This window comes from Leuciscus leuciscus, assembly GCF_965113295.1.
Source record: "Leuciscus leuciscus genome assembly, chromosome: 13".
Taxonomy (NCBI): Eukaryota; Metazoa; Chordata; class Actinopteri; order Cypriniformes; family Leuciscidae; genus Leuciscus; species Leuciscus leuciscus.
Genome location: NC_138737.1, coordinates 18,916,621 through 18,931,959, shown reverse-complemented (window position 1 = coordinate 18,931,959; position 15,339 = coordinate 18,916,621). Strand labels below are relative to the sequence as shown.

The 15,339-nt window shown below is 43.8% G+C and overlaps 2 protein-coding genes across 2 annotated transcripts in view; one reads left to right on the top strand and one right to left on the bottom strand.

Moving 5' to 3' along the window:
- Window positions 1-15,339, bottom strand: part of hmcn2 (hemicentin 2) — a 149,202-nt gene that overhangs the window by 20,394 nt on the left and 113,469 nt on the right. The window lies entirely within an intron of this gene.
- Window positions 5,697-11,329, top strand: LOC309512426 (uncharacterized protein). Its single transcript, XM_082187995.1, has 2 exons — window positions 5,697-6,011; window positions 8,153-11,329. The coding sequence occupies exon 2, from the start codon at window positions 8,153-8,155 to the stop codon at window positions 9,677-9,679; it is 1,527 nt and encodes a 508-aa protein (XP_082044121.1). The 5' UTR covers window positions 5,697-6,011; the 3' UTR covers window positions 9,680-11,329.

Below are 15,339 nucleotides of genomic sequence, written 5' to 3'. Positions count from 1 at the left end.
AATCGTCCAAGTAGTTCAATACTCGCATGCCCTGTATTTGAAATATGCGTCTTTCAGATCTATTGACACAAACCAATCTCCTCGGCGAATGTGCGTGAGGGTTTTTCTGGTCGTGAGCATTCCGAACTGTTGCTTCGCAAGCACTCTGTTCAGTTGCCTTAGATCTAGTATGGGTCTGAGACCCCCGTCTTTTTTCAGTACCAGGAAGTATCTGCTGTATAGCCCTCCTTCACTCTGAGCTTGAGATAAAGGCTCTATGGCCCCTTTGCTCAACAGTTTCAAAATTTCGGCTCGAAGTAGGTGGTGCTACTTCTGTTTTTACCGTAGCTTCGACGCGCGTCACATAGCGGCGAGGGCGTCGGCGAAACTGTAGCGAATAGCCTCTTTCTATAATGTCTAGCACCCACTTCAAAACCCCCGGGTAGCCTTGCCCATGCATCTGCACGAATGGCTAGGGGCTGAATGCGGAGCGCGCTCTGGTCGCTCAGCGACAGAGGGGCTTCGGTGTGCTGTAACATAAGCGTCGCGCTTCGAGGCAGGGGGCGCGCTGATAACAGCGGGCAGATTGCCCGCGCTCGACTCCTTTGCGGTGGTCAACCGAGAGGGGAGGGCTGGGCGAGTCCCGTAGGACCTGTCATGTCTATGTGTGAATGTGGGCGCGGGATAGCGGGCACATTTACAACACTGAGAGCATTGTCCGCCTGAGCAGAGCGAATGCACGTTGGTTTTGTTTTTACAGAAACCTTGAGATATGCGGAACGTAGTGTTTGTGGGCACTGGGCAGTGGGCACATTTACCACGTTTAATGCGCAATCGACCTGGGTCGATTTCATGTGCGCGAGCCCTGTGTGACGGGCTGTGTTTGTGTGTAGGAATTTCGTCTACATTCGTAACACCATCGGCCGTGGCCGGGACACCAGAAAATACACTCTTATGGGATTTATCTGGGTAGCCGTAAAAGCGGCGTTTGTGTGCAGGCAAGCGGGCTATTTCGCCGACTTGTTTACTGCAGAATACACTGGAACAGTCGCATTTACTGGAACTGAACGAGCGAGAAGTTGCCATAGAAACAGAAAGCGTCAACATGCTGGCGTTTGTTTGCAGGCGTGCGTGTATTACAGCAGGCTTGTTCACAGCAATATTGACATTTCCAGTCGTCTGAACTTCAGAGGCGGAAACCATAGAAACAGAGTTTGGGTGTAGGCGACCGGATTGTACCACGCGCTCGTTGGCTGCAAAATACACATCTGCAGTCGCCTTTTCAGGGAACTGCCAGAGCGAGAATTGACGGCAAAAAGTGTGTTTTGCCGGTAGACCCGGGATTCGATCGCGGGTCTCTCGCGTGAAAATCTGACGATCTACCACTGGACCACAGAGGAAGACACATAGATATTCAGTAGCGCGAGTATTATCAAAGAGCGTCAACATGCTGGCGTTTGTTTGCAGGCGTGCGTGCAAAACAACAGGCTCGCTCACTGCAATATTGACATTTCCAGTCACCTGAACTTAAGAGGGGAATGAGAAATGTGTCAGGAGTGGAGGTCGGCCCGGCCGCAGCGGGGCTAAAAACACCCTATTCTCCTTTCGCCAGTGACGCACGGGAACCATAGAAACGGTGTTTGGGTGCAGGCGAGCGGGTTGTACAGCGCGCTCGTTGGCTGCAAAATGCACATCTGCAGTCGCCTTTCAGGGAACTGACAGAGCGAAGCATTGGCGGCATAATATATCTGCCGTTAGACCGGGATTCGAACCCCGGTCCCTCGTGCGAAAAACCTAAGATTCCGCCACTGAGCCACAGGGGGGGAACACAAAGGTGTATAGATGCATGAGCATATAAGAGAGCGTCAACATGTTTTCTTCGGCGTTTGCTTGCAAGCGTGCGTGTTACAACAGGCTCGTTTGCTGCAATATTGATATTTCCAGTCGCCTAATCAGGGAACTGAGTTGTCTTTTCGCCGGTGAGTGACGCGTGAATGGGGCGCAAGGGCAGGGTAGCTTTCTTGTAACGTAAAGAAAAACTAACCCCGATCGTCCGCTTCCAGCCTCCCTTGTGAACGGCGCAGTTTGCGCGGCTCGAACAGAGGGAGAGAGAAAGCTAGCCCCGTGACCGTCCGCTCCTGACATCCCCTGTGAACGGCGCGGTTTGCGCGGCTCGAACAGAGGGAGAGCAGGTATCATCCCCCAAGCAGGCAAGGCAAGCGGGCGCACCGGCGAGCTTTGCGGGTTGGGGGGGGCGGAGGAGCAGTCTCGGAGAAGGATGCCAGGTGAGTCCTCAGAGTCACCAGGCAGTAACTGGCTCGCAGTGAGGGCGGTCGCCGTCAGCGAGCGCGAGCGCGAGAGCTGCGTGATCCTCAGGAAAGGGGCGTCTTGAAAAAGACGCCCGGCTCTTTTAGTGCAATGAGAGTGTGTGTCGCGGCGGCGAGCACACACACATACACAAAACACAGTAGCAGAGAAAGGATATAACGCCGGATAGCGCAGCAGGAAGGCGACTGAAGGCGGCGCGGCCAGCGGCTTCAGAGTGTCGACTCGTCCCGCTGAAAGGCTTTTTCAGACGGCGCGGCTTCTCTCCGGATCCAGCGATGCGAGAGCTTCGCTGAAGAGATGAAAAATCAGTGAGCTAGCCTCTCGAAGCTATGTTTATAGCCCTAGACCACGCCCATTCTGGCGGGACGTGACGTATTGGGCGCGAAGCGCCCCCATTGGAGCTGACGTCACGAGTGGGCCTTATCGATAGGCTGCTGCAGTTGCCGCAGGGCAGCCAATAGGCGCACAAGCCGCCTCGCCTGTGTCTGCATGCTGCCGCAACGCGTTTTACATTATTTCAAAATTAAGGATAATTTTTTGGCTTCAGTATCTCGCGGAAAAGAGATTTTCCCCTAGCGTAAGATTTACGCAGTACGAGAGTACCTCTCGTAAGAGAACATGTCGTAGATGATCAGTTGAAAACACGTAGTCAAACAGTCCGGCCGAAACTACTTCGTTGAAATCACGTCGTTAACCAGTCCAAGGCGGACCGACTTATTTTCAACCATATTTCAACGTTGAAAGACGGTAATTGTTTACTGGGAGGCTACTTAAAATAAAATCAGTTTCAACAAAATCCATCTTCGCAGTGCAGATGTGGGACGTGCAGACGCTGACTCTGAAGGGCATTAGATATTATTTACAAAGACTGTTAATGCAGAGGAGCCATGGATGCATTTACACTGCAATTACAATTGCATAAATAATGTTATGAGATAAAAAAAAAATTAATATAACATTTTGAATATTTAAATATGAAATGATAGAATCGATGAAATTATACGTTTAAATATGAAACTAAAACAGCCAGTAGGTGGTGCCAAGCTATGGGCTGAAAGGCTGAAATATGTGCCACCAGAAACTGAATTTGAATCATTATATTTGAATTTGAATTGCTAAACTTGAATAATTGCATTGGAAAACTGAATTTGAATCACATAATTTGAAATTGTATTGTTTAATTTGAATAATTGCATTGAAAAACTGAATCTGAATTGTATAATTTGATTGCTCTTCCTTCATCCTCCAACTACCCGGATGTCTGTCACAGTAACTTGAAATTGAATTTAGTGATCTGAATCTGAATTGTGAGAACTGAATGTGAGGATATATAGAGAGTTTAATTTTCAGTGAGGATCAAATTGTATTGGACTTCTTTTCCAAACAAATAAATTCAATTTCAAATTATACAATTCAAATTCAGTTTTTCAATGCAATTATTCAAATTAAACAATACAATTTCAAATTATGTGATTCAAATTCAGTTTTCCAATGCAATTATTCAAGTTTAGCAATTCAAATTCAAATATAATTGATTCAAATTCAGTTTCTGGTGGCACATATTTCAGCCCATACCAAGCCACCGTTTTAACGAGTGAGTTCAATCATTAACTCAGAAGATTCGTTCAAATAGGCTACTGATAGCCTGGATGCCAGCCGAACTTAGCCCCGCCCACAAACATTTTAGGTCGGGAAGTTCGGTCTGGACTTGATCCGTTGAGGCGCTATTATCAGTGGCGGAGACAGGATTTTTTCATAGGGGTGGCCAGGCAAGGGCCAGCAATCAGTCTGGGGTGGCACAGAAATCTTAAATTTTATCATAAAAAATAATTTGATAATGTATTGGACTGTTTTAGTGCCTACACAACTGAATAAAGTTAATTTGTACTTAATTGTAATTGAGATAGTAGTGAATTAGGAATCATGGAATACTGAGTGAATTTTTTTTTTTATTACCCACCACCTCATATTAAAATTAATTAAATAGTAATAAAAGGGCACACACTATAGCTAAAGTTCAACTTGCTCAGTTAGCTTGGTTCTGGTTCTCAAAATATCCAATAGCTTGTTCTACATTGTTGCATCTTCATGGATGAGATAACATGCAGATAAATACTGTAGTCCAAAGATTATTCAACCTTCAATGCGTTTTATATAATTAATGAACTCTTCAACCAATTCTGAGTTTGTCAAAAAAAAGTCTAACTTTCTATATTAGTTGTCAAAATAAATAATTGCAACAGTTCTATCATACCTAAATTAAAAAGGAAAACAAAAGTTCTCTTTTGAATCCCCATGTGCAAGAATGTGAACAAGGCAGAAGTCAACAGCACATAATGTAAAATGTTATGTTTTTCATAATGTAATGTTGCCAGAATGTAAAATTAGTTATTTTATGGATTTAAAAATTATCCATTTTTGTTTGTCCTTTACATATTAACGCAAAATGAATGCCTATCGTCTAGTACAAATGCACAGTGCTCACATTTATTTGGACATCAAAACATTACATATAAGTTTGTGCCATACTGACTTTTGGCCTGACAACATCTCAGCTTTCCGAAGATAGCCAACTGAATAAGGACAACGCCCTTTTCTCAGCATCTGACAGAACTGCCCTTTTTAATTTAGGTATGATAGAACTGTTGCAATTATTTATTTTGACAACTAATATAGAAAGTTAAACTTTTTTTGACAAATTCAGAATTGGTTGAAGAGTTCATTGATATATAAAACGCATTGAAGGTTGAATAATCTTTGGACTACAGTATTTATCTGCATGTTATTTCATCCATGAAGATGCAACAGTGTAGAACAAGCTATTGGATATTTTGAGAACCAGAACCAAGCTAACTGAGCAAGTTGAACTTTAGCTATAGTGTGTGCCCTTTTATTACTATTTAATTCATTTTAATATGAGGTGGTGGGTAATAATAAAAATAAAAAAATTCACTAAGTATTCCATGATTCCTAATTCACTACTATCTCAATTACAATTAAGTACAAATTAACTTTATTCAGTTGTGTAGGCACTAAAACAGTCCAATACATTATCAAATTATTTTTTATGATAAAATAATTAAGAGTTCTGTGCCACCCCAGACTGGTTGCTGGCCCTTGCCTGGCCACCCCTATGAAAAAAATCCTGGCTCCGCCACTAGCTGGATCTGTCCCCGTTGTTTTAAAAAGTAAGAATGGAAAGCAAAATAAGGCATCAGCATGACCGCATACAGCTAGCCAGGCCTTTCTAGTGTAACAGCTCCGAGAGAGGCTTGCGCGCAATTCTTCCTTTTATCGCTAGCCTGCTGTCTGAAGCCTTGTTTATACTTTCGCCTGGCTCCACAGCGCGTGTCTCCGCAGACTGCGCGCGCTCCTCCCCAAACGGACGAGGCGTTTATACTCGACGCGTTGTGCTATTCTGTGAAACGACAGGGGGCGACTCAAGTCATTGTCCTCTTAACCATCAGGAATCAACGGTGAGGCAGGGGGGGCATCGTGTACTTTTCAATCTAAGGAACTGAAGGGCTGTTGCATCAAATGAATAACCGTAACAGATTCCTAAATGCTCTTTGGCTTCAAATTACGTGCAGTACAAGAGTTACGTGGATCTTAATCACAGGAACCTATATTTTGGTTTTCCATCTTGTTCATTTTTCGTACCTCTGTACAGAAGACATCCGCTACAAGACAACGTTTCCGTAAAGGTACTGTTACTATTTAGTCTATTTTTCTATTTTAACTGAGTAATTATCATCACCAGGGATAATTCTGCAATTTTGTTGACTTAGGTGAGATTATCGATGCAACTAATGTTTACAGCATATTGAAACGTGTTGAACACTGTTTATTTTTTATGTAGGCTTTATAAAGATATTTTGATTAATGAAGTGTGAGATGATGAAATCCTTAAATCGGCAACACTTTACAATAAGGTCTCATAATAAATGCATCAGGAAACATGAATTGTAACCTCGAACAAACTATTTTTACAGCATTTATTAACTTTTCTCGCTGTTAATACAAATGTCCATGTTCATGTTAGTTCACTGTTAATTGATGTTAACAAATAACATTTTTGATTTGTAAAACAATTGTAGTTAATTAACATTAAGTTTAATAAATGCTGTAGAAGTGTTGTTAATGGTTAGTTCATATTAAATAATGTTAAATGATGAAACCTTATTGTAAAGTGTTACTGAGACATATATTTTTTTAATCTACTTGTAAATGTAGCCTACTGTTTGTATTCATTTTGGTTTTAAACCAATGTCTATATAGTTTTCTATAAAATTAATGAAGCTAAAATGTGACATTAACCATCAAGTAAAAAATACTTGAGTTAGAGTTGAATTTTGAGATGATTATTAAGATGGGATATTCTATTAGCCTGGAAATCCAGACCTAAATCTAAACTCGCTGAGCAAATTCAACTTCAACGTGAGAACTCTGGATTTACAGGTTACTGATCTGTACAAAACTTGTCTTTCTTCTCAGCCTCTGGTTTTCTAGTCACATGACAACAAAATAGCTTCCTGGTTACATATATTAACTATATTTTAAACATAATTGCTTTACGGTTTATTAAAAAAAAATTAACTAATAATAATCATAATAAATTAAAGCTGCAAGCAGCATTTATCGGGGTTCAAGCAGTTAAGGCCTTTAAGGCCTTTAAGCACAATAGCATCAAAAGTTATTAAGATTTATTTAGCAAGCATGTAACCACTGACATACTAGATGGAAAAGACCATTTACAGCCAATACAGGCAATTTACCATAGGAACTATATGGTTTTAAAACCTTTTAACAATTATAGCACCACCTATGGTCCGATATCCATAAAACTTTAGATGCTTGTTCAGAATGTTATCTCACATATGCTCACCAATTTTTGTGAAGTTCTGAGTTTTCATTTAGGATTTATAGGCTTTTTAGTGTATGCACGCCAATTTTCTAAATGACCCTGTTATAGCCATCCAAATGCAAAAGTTTTTCCAAAAAAAAATCCAAAAAAACACTTTTTTTTTACTCCCATTTTTTTCACAATTTTTTTTCTTTTTTCTTCTTCTTCTTCTTCAAAAAAAACATTCGTCTGTAAGTGTACCTCTTGAATAGCCTTGCAGATTAACGTACCCTGGAAGTAACAATGACACTGTATAGAATCCATAATGAGAGAACAGTGTCTTCAGGAAGTTATTCTTTATTGTTTATCATCAGTCTTCATCAGTTGTTTTACATGAGATTTTTTTGTTGTACTTGTTTATTGTTGATAGTACAATGCAAGACCATGACACTACATACTTTAATCTCATAAGAGTGGTTAGTCCAGTTGTGTTTGAACATGAAAATCCGGTTTGATGACCCATGAAAGTGAAATCCCAAGCTTTTATTTATACAACATGTACAAACATAACCAGGGAAAAAACATGGTCAAATCTATAAGAAAAAACATTTACAATAACAAAAAAAATATTTGTGTACACAGATAGAGAGAAGCACTATATTAAGGTTAAATCATATCTTTAAATTGTCATAAAGCATCATGTTGTGCTTTTTTGTTGTTTATTAGTCTGAGGGATGAAATAAGAGAGTTGAATTCAACAAGGAAACACGTGAATGTCTTTATACCTTTGTTTATTCATATTATTTTAATTTAATATAGTTAAGTTAAGAAACCAGCCTGATGCACCTATGAAATGAACAATATAATTTTTGGTGAAAATAAAACTTAAAATAGATGTTGCTTAATTGACGCCCCATTGTGATGCTCCTCCTCCTGTAACCTAAGAGTTTTTGTTTGTTTGTTTATTTGTTTTTAACATTTTGCTTTGTTTTTTTTCTACAGATGGAAAAATACAGATTTAAGGCACTTCTTTCACTATCATTTATTGTAACTGTTTTTGGCATACTGGTTTTGGTGTGCATGGACAGTCTTACAAATTACATACACTACACTCCTCCAACAATAAGAGCTCCTCCAACAATAAGAGCTTCTCCAACAATAAGAGCTCCTCCAACAATAAGAGCTCCTCCAACAATAAGAGCTCCTCCAACAATAAGAGCTTCTCCAACAATAAGAGCTCCTCCAACAATAAGAGCTCCTCCAACAATAAGAGCTCCTCCAACAATAAGAGCTTCTCCAACAAATAACAAATTCAAAATCCCGGAGGCTTCAAATTCGATAACGCCCATCAATGGCTCAAAGCATTTAATGGTGTCTGCGTTTATCGACCACAGACTGGACGGGGTCATTCGAGTCATCAGCATAATCAACAGAAACAGTCTTCAGCCACTTTACTGTGTTTACTGCAGCACTGAACATGACTGCAGAACTGTTCAGGCAGATGTCCAGATACACACAGACCATTTTAGCTTTCCGTATGGTGCCTCAGATGTGATTTGTAAAGGTAAACACATGCAAAATTCAACACATGTCCTCATACTGTCTCAACTGACCACTGTCCTCAATCTGTCTTCAACTGATGAGAAAGATTCAGTTGACCTAAAGATGGAGTATCTGCCAATTCGAAATAAGGTGGCAAGAGAGACTTTCAAGTTTAACTTCACGATTTGCATCTCCAACCTTTTTGGTGACTACAACAATGTACTGCAGTTTGCTCAAACTATGGAGATGTACAAGCTTCTGGGTGTACAGCATGTGGTCATCTATAAAACGAAATGTGGCCCAGACCTGGAAAAGCTCTTAAAACATTATGAAACAGAGGGGATATTGGAGATTGTTTCATGGCCTATCGACAAGTTTCTGAACCCATCCTCAGGCTGGAACATCGAGACGCACAAGGGCGATGTCCATTATTATGGTCAGTTAGTAACACTCAACGAGTGCATTTACAGGCACATGTATCAATCCAGGTACGTTCTCCTGAACGATATTGATGAGATCATCATGCCGTACAAACACACCAATTTACCATCTCTTATGGAGGATCTTCAGTCTGCTAATCCCAATGTTGGGGTATTCCTCATAGAGAACCACATATTCCCCAAAACACAGTTTGAGGACAGTGGGAAGTTCAAACGAGCAGAATGGAATAATATTCCTGGTGTCAATATCATGGAGCACATTTACAGAGAGCCTGATCGAAAGAACATTTACAATCCCACAAAGATGATTGTTAACCCAAGGAAGGTGCAGCAAACCTCAGTGCATTCCACTTTGAAAGAAATGGGAGGTTGTTACCATGTACCGTTTGATGTATGTAGGATTGTTCATGTGAGAGTCCCACTGCAGGGGCATCTTACCAAAGACCAACTGTTTGTAGACAAAAGAGTCTGGGACTTTGAGCAAGAACTGATACCGAACGTTGACCAGACGTTGAAGCTGTCGGGTCTTCTGAAGATTTCCAGTTGAAATGTGTGTAATGTTAATAAGACCTAGGGCCCTATTTTAACGATCTGAAATGCAAGTATCAAACGCGAAACACAAGTAACTTTGTGGGTGGATCTCGGGCGTTGTTGCTATTATACCAGCAGGATAAAGGACTCTTGCGCCCGACGCAAATCTAAAATGGGTTGGTCTGAAGTAGCTTCATTACTCATAGGTGTGGTTTGGGCGTAACGTGAAATAAACCAATCAGAGCATCATCTCACATTCCCTTTAAGAGCAGGCGCGCTTGTTCCATGGCGGATTGCTATTATAACGGCGGATTCACAGGCGCGCGCCAGGAGCGGTTCACAGCCGAGGAGACCAACGTTCTCGTCAGGACCGTAAAAGACAGAAAAGTGACATTGTATGGGGATGGGAGAAACCCACACAAATTAGCTTCGGTTAAACAGGCGTATAATAATTTTGGTAAATGTGTAAGCTAGATTTATGCCTATTTTTTCACATCTTCATGGACACCACAATGATTTCCTTTATGTGGAATATTTTTCCTTGTAATATGGTTTGCAAAAATGGGAACTGCTGAGTCTGTGTGTAGATGAGAGAAGCAAAGTGTATGCGCGTTGTGCACACGCTACATTATGGCCAAGCATGCGCTCTTAAAATAGAATCTGAACGTGCCACTGAAAACACGCCACTGACTTTAGACTAGGTTTTTTCTGGTCTGTGGCGGAATTGTTTTCTGGAACTGCAAAATAGCACCAGGGAACGTTTGCGCCGAAACACGCCTCCTCTTTTCGCTGAACCGCCCCGGGAGCGCAAGTTCATTGCCTAATTTACCAACGTGTGTCTGTCAAGGGAAAAGTCCACTGTGTGTCGGGTGCAAAATAGGAATGATACATGTGTCGGTGTACAAAGTCAATTGCGCTGGGTGTAAGATAGTATTGAAAAACTGTATTAAATAGTATAAAACAATACTAAACTGTATTGAAATTTTATATTTTCAAATAGGCCTAACTTTAGGCCTATTGAAATGTTTTACTTAATGTACCCCTGTGGTGAAAATCAAGCTTTTAATGTTGTTTATATGTCTATGTGTTGTTTTTAATATGCTTTAAGACAAACCATGTGCAAATACATAAGTCAACATCATTCATGAGTATTTTTTCCTTAAAACTGCAGTGAACCAAAGACAGTCTCAAAAACGAGGTTTGTGAAATCACCTGTGTTTCCTACGTCACAAACTACCTTGTAACCAATCACGTCAATGCGTGATCTTCAAGGAGTGGATCTATGAGCTGGTGTGAGTGATTGGGGGCGGCGCTAATTTGCAGATTCATAGAACCATGTATACTAAATGAGGCAAGGGTGTAGAGCTACATTCAAGCTATTTTAAGTCATGAAGAATTTTTAAGTCATGAAGAACTTCCTCCCGAGGACGGAAGGACTCAAGTCCGATAATTCTGCAAATGGAAACGCGGTGTATTTGATAGTGTCACTCAGCTCGCTCTGGCTATTCCGGTTATCTCTTTATGTATATTTAGGCTACAATAAAACAAAATATGTTATAAACCACCACTCTGCCTCTTTTCATTTTCATTTAAAAAAATCTTAAACATATTAATGGCCACACAAATGTGGTTCAGGCAACGCAATTGATTATCTTCACTGCATATATTTATAACAACACGAAATATAAAACACAACCCTGACTCTTCTTGTTTTCATTTAAAAAATATGATACATAAAAAAACATTATAATATTGATCATTAAAACTGACATTTAGCAAAAAGAGACAGGGTCATTTATAGTGAAGATAATGTAGGAAACATGTATAATAAAATATTTTATATGTTTTAAATATATAAAATAAAATGACATTTAACAAAACCTTTTTTTGTTAAATGTCAGTTCTCTTACGAGAGGTCTCTCGTACTGCGTAAGATATCTTACGCTAGGGGAAAATCGTTTTCCGCGAGATATTGAAGCCAAAAATTATCCTTAATTTTGTAATAATGCAAAACGCGTTGCAGCAGCAATGCAGACATAGGCGAGACAGCTCGCGCGCCTATTGGCTGCTCTGCGGCAACTGCAGCAGCCTATCGAGCGAGGCCTGGCGTGACGTCAGACCCAATCAGGGCACTTCGCGCCCGCTGCGTCACGTCCCGCCGAAATGGGCGTGGTCTAGGCCTATAAATATCGCTCGCAGGCAGCTATTATCTGATTTTTCATCCTTCAAGCGAAGCACACGCATCGCTGGAGCTGGATTAGAAGCCGCGCCGTCTGAAAGAGAGCACCTTCAGCGGGACGAGTCACTGAAGTCGCTGGCCGCGCCGCCTTCCTTGCCTTCCTGCTGCGCTTTCCGGCATTATATCCTTTCTCTGCTACTGTGTTTATGTATGTGTGTGTGCTCGCCGCCGCGACACACACTCCCATTGCACTAAAAGAGCTGGGCGTCTTTTTCAAGACGCCCCTTTTCCTGATCACGCAGCTCTCGCACTCGCTGACGGCGACTGCCCTCACTGCGAGTTAGGTACTGCCTATGGTGACTCTGAGGACTCACCTGGCATCCTTCTCCGAGACTGCTCCTCCGCCCCCCCCCCCCCCCCCCCCCCCCCCCCCCCCCCCCCCCAACCCGCAAAGCTTGCCGGTTCGCCCGCTTGCCTTGCCTGCTTGGGGGACGATACCTGTTCTCCCTCTGTTCGAGCCGCGCACACCGCGCCGCTCACAGAGGATGTCAGGAGCGGGCGGTCACGGGGCTAGCTTTCTCTCTCCCTCTGTTCAAGCCGCGCAAACTGCGCCGCTCACAAGGGAGGCTGGAAGCGGACGGTCGGGGTTAGTTTTTCTTTACGTTATAAGAAAGCTACCCTGCCTTCTGCCCCCATTCATGCGTCACTCACCGGCGAAAGGAGAAAGATGTGTTTTTTAGTCCCTCCGAGGATGGACTGACCTTCAATTTCTCATACATATTCCCAGTTCCCTGATCATGCGACTGGAAATATCAATATTGCAGCAGGCGAGCCTGTTTTAATACAAGCGCGCCTGCAAGCATACGCCGAAGAAAGCATGTGACGCTCTTATATGCTCGTGCATCCGAAAACCTTTGCGTTCCCCCCTGTGGCTCAGTGGCGGAATCATTGGTTTTTCTCACGAGAGACCGGAGTTCGAATCCCGGTCTAGCGGCAGTTAAAATTATGCCGCCAATGCTTCGCTCTGTCAGTTCCCTGAAAAGCGACTGCAGACGTGCATTTTGCAGCCAACGAGCGCGTTGCACAACCCGCTCGCCTGCACCCAAACACCGTTTCTATGGTTTCCGTGCGTCACTGGCGAAAGGAGAAAAGAGCGTTTTCTGGTCCCCCCGCGGACGGACCGACCTCCTCTTTCTCGTACATTTCTCATTCCCCTCTGAAGTTCGGGCGACTGGAAATGTCTGTATTGCAGTGAGCAAGCCTGTTGTAATACACGCATGCCTGCAAACAAACGCCAGCACGTTGACGCTCTCTTATAATACTCGCGCTAACTGAGTTACAATGTGTCTCCCCCTGTGGCCCAGTGGCAGACTCTCAGGTTTTTGCACGCGAGAGACCCGCGTTCGATCCCCGGGTCTACCGGCAGATAAAATTATGCCGTCAATGCTCGCTCTGTCAGTTCCCTGAAAAGGCGACTGCAGATGTGCATTTTGCAGCCAACGAGCGCGTTGCACAACCCGCTCGCCTGCACCCAAACACCGTTTCTATGGTTTCCGTGCGTCACTGGCGAAAGGAGAAAAGAGCGTTTTCTGGTCCCCCCGCGGACGGACCGACCTCCTCTTTCTCGTACATTTCTCATTCCCCTCTGAAGTTCGGGCGACTGGAAATGTCTGTATTGCAGTGAGCAAGCCTGTTGTAATACACGCATGCCTGCAAACAAACGCCAGCACGTTGACGCTCTCTTATAATACTCGCGCTAACTGAGTTACAATGTGTCTCCCCCTGTGGCCCAGTGGCAGACTCTCAGGTTTTTGCACGCGAGAGACCCGCGTTCGATCCCCGGGTCTACCGGCAGATAAAATTATGCCGTCAATGCTCGCTCTGTCAGTTCCCTGAAAAGGCGACTGCAGATGTGTATTTTGCAGCCAACGAGCGCGTTGTACAACCCGCTCGCCTGCACCCAAACACCGTTTCTATGGTGTTCCGTGCGTCACTGGAGTAAGGAAAAAAGGGAGTTTTTCTGGTCCCGCTGCGGACGGACCAACCTCCTTTTTCCTATACATTTCCCATTCCCCTCTGGAATTCAGGCGACTGGAAATGTCAATATTGCAGTGAACAAGCCTGTTGTAATGCACGCAGGCCTGCAATAAACGCCAGCATGTTGACGCTCTGTTTCTATGGCAACTTCTCGCTCGTTCAGTTCCAGTAAATGTGACTGTTCCAGTGTATCCTGCAGTAAACAAGTCGGTTCTGTCACCCGCTTGCCTGCACACAAACGCCGTTTTTACGGCTACCCAGATAAATCCCATAAGTGTGAATTTTTTCTGGTGTCCCGGCCACGGCCGATGGTGCTTTATGTGTAAGAAGAATGCCCACTGCCCAGTGCCCATCTCTACACACAAGCACAGCCCGTCACACAGGGCTCGCGCACATGAATCGGCTCAGACCGATTGCGCTTCAAACATGGTGAATGTGCCCACTAACACCACGTTATGCATGTCTCACGGTTTCTGTAAAAACGAAACCAACGTGCACTCGCTTCACGCAAGCGGACGATGCTTTCGGTGTGATAAATGTGCCCGCTGTCCCGCGCCCACATCCACACATAGACATGACAGTTCCCACGGGAACCGCCCAGCCCTCCCCCTCGCGGTTAACCACCGCAGAGGAGTCGAGCGCGGGCAATCTGCCCGCTGTCATCAGCGCGCCCCATGCCTCAAATGTCACGAGCGACACGCTTGTGTTACAGCACACCGAAGCTTCTCCATCACTGAGCGAGCGGAGCGCGCTTCGTATTCGACCCCTAGCTATCCATGCAGACGCATGGGCAAAGCTACCCGGGGTTTCGAAGTGGGTGCTGAACATTATAGAAAGAGGCTATTCGCTGCAGTTTCGCCGACGCCCTCGCCGCTATGTGGCGCGCGTCGAGACCACGGTAAAAACAGAAGTAGCACATCTACTTCGAGCCGAAGTGACGAAACTATTGAGCAAAGGGGCCATAGAACCTCTCTCTCAAGATCAGAGCGAGGGAGGGCTATACAGCAGATACTTCCTGGTACCGAAAAAAGACGGGGGTCTCAGACCCATACTAGATCTAAGGCAACTGAACAAAGTGCTTGTGAAGCGACAGTTCAGGATGCTCACGACCAGGCAAATCCTTGTGCAGATTCGCCAAGGAGATTGGTTTGTGTCAATAGATCTGAAAGACGCGTATTTTCAAATACAGATAGCGTCACGTCACAGGCGATATTTGAGATTCGCCTTCGAGGGCCAGGCATATCAGTACACAGTCCTGCCGTTCGGTTTGTCCCTAGCACCCCGTACATTTACGAAGTGCATGGATGCGGCGCTCGCACCCCTCAGAATGAGAGGCATGCGAGTGCTGAACTATTTGGACGATTGGCTGATTCTAGCGCAATCTCGCGCAGTGCTCATAGAACACACGACCATTTTACTCGATCACCTCGAGGATTTGGGTCTGAGTGTCAATTGGGCGA

Bases quoted from the DNA above. Each gene is read 5' to 3' on its own strand.
- LOC309512426 (XM_082187995.1), top strand. From the start codon at position 8,153: ATGGAAAAATACAGATTTAAGGCACTTCTTTCACTATCATTTATTGTA.